Genomic DNA, 6,435 nt, shown 5'->3' with positions numbered 1-6,435 from the left:
AAAAGAATAAAGGTAGAACTTAACTTACACCATATACAAAATAAACTGGAAATGGATCAAATACCTAAGTATAAGAACTAAAACTGTAAAATATTTAGAAGAAAAAAAAAAAAAAAAGCTTCAAGAGGTGCCTGGGAGGCTTAGTAGGTTAAAGCCTCTGCCTTTGGCTCAGGTCATGATTGCAGGGTCCTAGGATCGAGCCCCACATCTAGCTCTCTGCTCATTGGGGAGACTGAATCCTCCTCTCTCTCTCTCTCTCTCTCTCTCTCTCTCTGCCTGCCTCTCCACCTACTTGTGATCTCTATATGTCAAATAAATAAAACCTTTAAAAAAAGGAAAAATCTTCAAGACATTATTTTATGAAATAATTTCTTGAATATGACAATAAAAAAAGCTTACAGAAGAAATAAATTAAAAAATTGAATAAGCTCAGAGTTAAAAACTTCTATGCATCAAAGGCCACAATCAATAGAGTGAAAAGGCAGCTCATGGAATTCATAAAACTCAATATCAATAAAATCCTTGAATAAACAAACATTTATCAAAAAATGTGCATACAAATGGGCAATGATCAGATGAGAAAATACCCAACATCACTAAACACTTATGTACCTACTGTTCATAGGAATATAAAAATGGCATAGCAACTATGAAAGACAGTATGACATTCCAGAAAATGATTCCAGATCATTCCAATGATCAAGTGATCTCTAATTTCCACCTCCAGGTATATAACAAAAACATTGGAAGTGAGGATTTGGAAGAAATATGTGTACCTTCATGTCCATATCAGCAATAGTCACATTAGCAAAAATAGGTAAGGCACCCAAGTGTCCATCAACATATGAATAAACAGAATGTGGTACACATACAGTGAAATATTATTCAGCATATAAAAGGAAGATTTCTGAGCCACGCTACAACAGAAATACACTTTGATGACATATTAGGTGAAATAAGCCATTTATGTTTAAAAAAACCTCATATTTTATAACAGGTTTATATTAACAGGGAAATGGTGAAAAAGAGATTTCCACCTGCTCTGTGCTCAGTTTCCTCTACTACCATCTTACATAGAAGAGTACATTAGTTCACAAGTAATTGACTTCATGGGAACCCATTATTTTTAACCAACAAACATATTTTATTCAGATTACTTTCACTAATGGCATTTTTCTCCTCCAGAATCTCATCCAGCATACCACATTAAATTCAGTTGACATATCTTCTTCAGCACCTCCAGACAGTGAGTTATAGATACTCTCTTATTTATTTCAAGTACAATTAACATACAGCACTTTATTCCTTTTAGGTGTGTAAAATAATGATGCTACATTTCTATAGCTAATGCAGTGTCCATCACATAACTCTTCTCAACTGTTTTTTGTTTTTGATGAACTTGACTGTTTTGAGAAGAACTAGTGAGACATTTTACATAAAAACCTTCACTTGGTGTTTGTTTGATATTTTACTCAAGATTGGACAAGGGTTATGGTTATTAGGAGAAAGATCACAGAGGCCAAGCTCCATTTGCATCAGATCATCCCAGTGGGTACATACTTTCAATGTGATTCAGCACAATTGATGTTAAACTTGACCACCTGGTTAAGGTAGTATTTTCCACATTTCTCCTCTCTAAAATTACTCCTTCCATCCCAATGCACAGTGAGCCTTTTGGAAAGAACTCATTTGCGTACACTCTACAAATAAGAGATTGAGAACTAGCCTACAATCCTTTGAGAGAAGAGTAACTGCAGTATCATTAGGGATTCTTTTATTATGGGAGATTTGTCTAGTTTCCCCTATTGATTACTTATTTAAGTGTTTAATATCATTATAAACTTGTGGATTATTTAAACTATGAGTTACATTTCAATTCAGTGTCACTTATTTTGTTCCTTAATTTTTTCCAGTTTTTGTCACCAAGGGTTCTTCACATTGCTTTTGTGTCCCTTTGACATATTCTCATCACAGTTTGTGTGTGTGTGTGTGTGTGTATGTGTTTGCACTTCCTTATCTTCCATCACTCCAAGATGCTCCAGTTCATCTTGTACATCCCCCGCCCTAGACCTAGAATCAGCCATTTACTTAAGACATTCTGTTCATTTTCTTGGATAATGGTATCAAGAACCATGTCCTGGCCACTAGATCACTAGGTAATCACTGTTTTTATTATTATTATTTTTTTTTATTCTAGCCAAACAACATCCTTTACGGCCCAAATAATAACCTTTAATTTCAAGAAGAGATCACCTCTTTCCCATAATCTGTTAATACATATCGAGGATATCGAGGATTAAGTTCTTTACTACTTCTAGCTCAGGATTCTTAATTAAAAAGGAAGGAGGCAAAAAAGGAACAAAAAAAAAAAAAAAGGAAGGGAGATTTCAGGTAATTACCTTCCCTCGACTCCAATATTTTGCATCACTCATGTTTAAATATCACAGCAGGAAAGGAAAAACGGGGAGCATTTTCTTTCCAGTCAACATTCCATGTAAGATTTGACTTCAGAAAGTGTGGGGTGCATCCAAGAACAGCTTCTTCAGGCATGCAAGTGAGAACTTGAGCTTCAGTGACATCAAATGAGATCAGACAGAATTTTAAAAACATCTTTTTTCTTTTTCTTTTCTTTTTTTTTTTAAGATTTTATTTATTTATTTGACAGAGAGAAATCACAAGTAGACAGAGAGGCAGGCAGAGAGAGAGAGAGAGAGGGAAGCAGGCTCCCTGCTGAGCAGAGAGCCCAATGCGGGACTTGATCCCGGGACCCTGAGATCATGACCTGAGCTGAAGGCAGTGGCTTCACCAACTGAGCCACCCAGGCGCCCCCATTTTTTTTTTTTTTTAAATTCTCATCTGAGCAAAGAATAACCAAATTACCTTTAGAAGAAAGAAGAACTGAACATCCTAACCTTCAGGTAAGCTCTTATCAAAGCTGATAAGATTAGTTTTAGGGATTAACATAACTGTGTATCTAACTCACAGAAAATTAATCTGATCAATGTCACAGTGTGCATCTGACACATAAAAGCCATTTGAGGAAGGAAAGAAAGTTTAGAGGATTTTCTAGACATAGATTACAATGGAAACTGAGAACACCGAATAATAGAAATGCACAACAGCAACTGGTGGAGACATAAGCAAATAGAAATAATACCTATTTGAATGTCCAGGGAAGTGCTCCATGGAGATAATGATTTTACTTGGGATGAAGGAGGCATCCCTTTTTGGAGTAAGTGAGTATTGGATGTGACTGAAAACTATTGGATTTTATCAATAGGAAAGTCTCCTAGATTTTTCATTTCCTTTTTAATACTTATTAATAAGTATGTACTTTTTCCCTAGATGATAAATTTAGCACTAAACAGGATGCCTCTCTTATGTTGCTCTCTTTAAATGTAAGCCTCTCATATATATTATTATGTGAACTATATAAATGTCTCAGTCTGTATCTCTATTATATAGATAGATGAATAGCTCTGGATGGATAGAGGATAGATAGATGATGATAGATGATTGATAGATAGATGATAAATACAGCATATATCAATAAGTAGTTGGGTGGATAGAAAGATAGATATCTTTTTATAATATTTAACTGTTAGAAACCAAGGACAAGTTTTAATTCTTGTTTGCCAAAAAGTTGGACAAAGAGCATATCTGGCAAAAACCTAAGAGTGCAGAGAAATCATACTGATTAGCAGTGTGGTTGGGGCATAATGTGGTTAAGAGCCATGAGTCCAGAACTGTCTCTACAGTAACTCACCCTCTGACACAGACATTTAAATCTTACGCTGATCTGAGGAATCTTGCTGTCCCTGCAGCCATTGTCAGAACACAGTTGTCATGAACCTTATGAAACACTAATATACCAAGGTGATTAATAAATCAACCACTAAGAGGAGGTATTTAAAAGCCTTATTTTTAATGCAGCATCATTATGATGTATTTTCAACAAATAAAAGGGGTATTTTAAAATGGTAAGTAATCCTTTATATCGTATAATATAAAAAATGAAAAAGTTTATGATATAAACTGAATTTAAAACTCTAAACAACTAGAAATTATTGAGAATTAAAGTACAAGAGATAAACAGTCAAGCTAACAGATTAAAATAAATTTCATAATGGATTGGACCAAATGACTGAATGTTCACAGCTTAAATATTGTTTGTTTCTCTTTTGTTGTCTCTCTCTCTCTCTCATGTTCGTCTCCCTTTTAGGTGTCATTATGGAAAACACTATCAAAAGTTTCTACATAATTCCTTGATTGTTCAGAATACTTACTAGAAAATACTTCATAACTGAACTACAAGGCTCAAATAGTGTGAATAAGCAGTATGTAAATATTGCATGAGTTGTCTCCATTTTGCCACATCCTGTCATTATAGGTCCTTGCTGTAAACTAAAGAGAAGCCTTCACTTCAGAAAGATACCATCTCATACCTGTCTCCTAGATTAATGTTTATTATGCCTAAAGAATTACATACACTTTTATTATTGACATATTTCATTGCTTCCGTAAGCACTCAGGTGAATAGATTGTGAATAGCTATTATGATCCCCACCTTATTCAGAAGAAAACAACACGGAAGGTAAGGGATTACACACTGATAATTGACACATCCATGATCATATGGATTTGAACTCCAAATGAAGTAGTCATTTAATAATACTTTTTTTTAAAGATTTTATTTATTTATTTGACAGACAGAGATCACAAGCAGGCAGAGAGGCAGGCAGAGAGAGAGGAGGAAGCAGGCTCCCCGCTGAGCAGAGAGCCCGATGCGGGACTTGATTCCAGGACCCTGAGATCATGACCTGAGCCGAAGGCAGCGGCTTTAACCCACTGAGCCACCCAGGCGCTCCAATAATACTCTTTATCTGTAGATTATTTCTAACTTCCATTTCTCCACTTTGCCTGAAACAATGCAACACAACAACAGCGTAACTGAGTTCATACTGTTAGGATTGACCCCAAATCCCATGAGACAGAAAATGGTATTTGTAATCTTCTTCATTTTTTATGTGGGAACCATGGTAGGGAATTTGCTTATTATTGTGACCATCAAGTACAGCCCTACACTTGGGAGCCCCATGTACTTTTTCCTATTTTATTTGTCCCTTACAGATTTCTGCTTCTCAACATCCATAGCCCCCAGACTACTTGTGGATTCACTCTCTGCAAAAAAAATCATAACGTACAATGAGTGCATGACTCAAGTCTTTTCCTTACATTTATTTGGCTGTATGGAGATCTTTGTGCTCATCTTCATGGCTGCTGATCGTTACGTGGCCATCTGCAAGCCCTTACATTACCCAACCATCATGAGACGACAGGTCTGCACCATCCTTATTATTCTTGCATGGATAGGGTCTTTTATCCATTCTGTAGCCCAGATTATCCTGGCCTTGAGACTGCCTTTCTGTGGACCCAATTTGATTGATCATTACTGCTGTGATTTGCAGCCCTTGCTGAAACTTGCTTGCATGGACACCTATAGGATCAACCTACTGTTGGTGTCTAACAGTGGGGCGCTTTGCTCAAGCAGTTTTGTGATTCTGATAATCTCATATATTGTCATCTTGCATTCCTTGAGAAATCACAGTGCAGAAGGGAGGAAAAAAGCTCTCTCAACTTGCACTTCTCACATCATAGTAGTAATCTTATCCTTTGGTCCATGTATATTCATATATACACGCCCCCCAACCACTTTCCCCATGGACAAGATGGTGACTGTATTTTATACTATTGGGACCCCTTTTCTCAATCCACTCATCTACACCCTGAGGAATGCAGAAGTGAAAAATGCCATGAGAAAGCTCTGGCATATCAAAATTACCTCAGAAAGCAAAAGATGAATTGAGGACTTTGGTTGATCACTTAACCTATACACATATCAAATATAATAGTGTATATCTTGACTTGTTGGATGCACTCTAAAAAGGACAGCTGATTTCCTTTCCTTTATGTGTACTTCTGTCCTCAAACTAGTAGCTTCCCTCATAATGCCAGCCTGGTTCTTACTTTACCTGAGAGCTCAACTCTGACACTATGGATTATGAAATACTCCTCACATCTCAGTCTACACTCTGTTTTGGTAAAGAGAAATATATGTATATAATCACAACTTTTCAAACAATAAACAGCCAGAAAGAATGAAAGAAAGGACAGAAGGAAGGAAGGAAGGAAGGTCAGTCAGTCTTGTTCTCTATGACTTGTATTTTTCTCTAAAGCACATTTCATTTAAGGTATCCAACTTTCCCTTGAGCACATTCAGGGCAAAGGAGCTAACTGTGAGTCAAGAAGTTCTTTTCATTATATCAATAGATTATCTTGAAAAAAGTTTCATCCTAGTGAAAAAAGGTGCTCTCTGTCTCTCTTTCTCTCTCTCTCTCTATATATATATAAATGAATATATGTAATTTTTTTCTT

General features: G+C 36.1%; 1 protein-coding gene across 1 annotated transcript; it reads left to right on the top strand.

Moving 5' to 3' along the window:
- The first annotated feature begins 4,928 nt into the window (after positions 1–4,928).
- LOC131822571 (olfactory receptor 4C11-like) lies at positions 4,929–5,861 on the top strand. The gene has a single exon (XM_059158860.1). It carries the CDS (start codon positions 4,929–4,931, stop codon positions 5,859–5,861), a length of 933 nt encoding a protein of 310 aa, XP_059014843.1.
- Positions 5,862–6,435: the final 574 nt, after the last annotated feature.

Source organism: Mustela lutreola, chromosome 1, assembly GCF_030435805.1.
Source record: "Mustela lutreola isolate mMusLut2 chromosome 1, mMusLut2.pri, whole genome shotgun sequence".
Lineage (NCBI taxonomy): Eukaryota > Metazoa > Chordata > Mammalia > Carnivora > Mustelidae > Mustela > Mustela lutreola.
The sequence above is the reverse complement of the archived record's forward strand: the minus strand, read 5'-3'. Positions and strand labels throughout refer to the sequence as shown.

Bases quoted from the DNA above. Each gene is read 5' to 3' on its own strand.
- LOC131822571 (XM_059158860.1), top strand. From the start codon at position 4,929: ATGCAACACAACAACAGCGTAACTGAGTTCATACTGTTAGGATTGACC.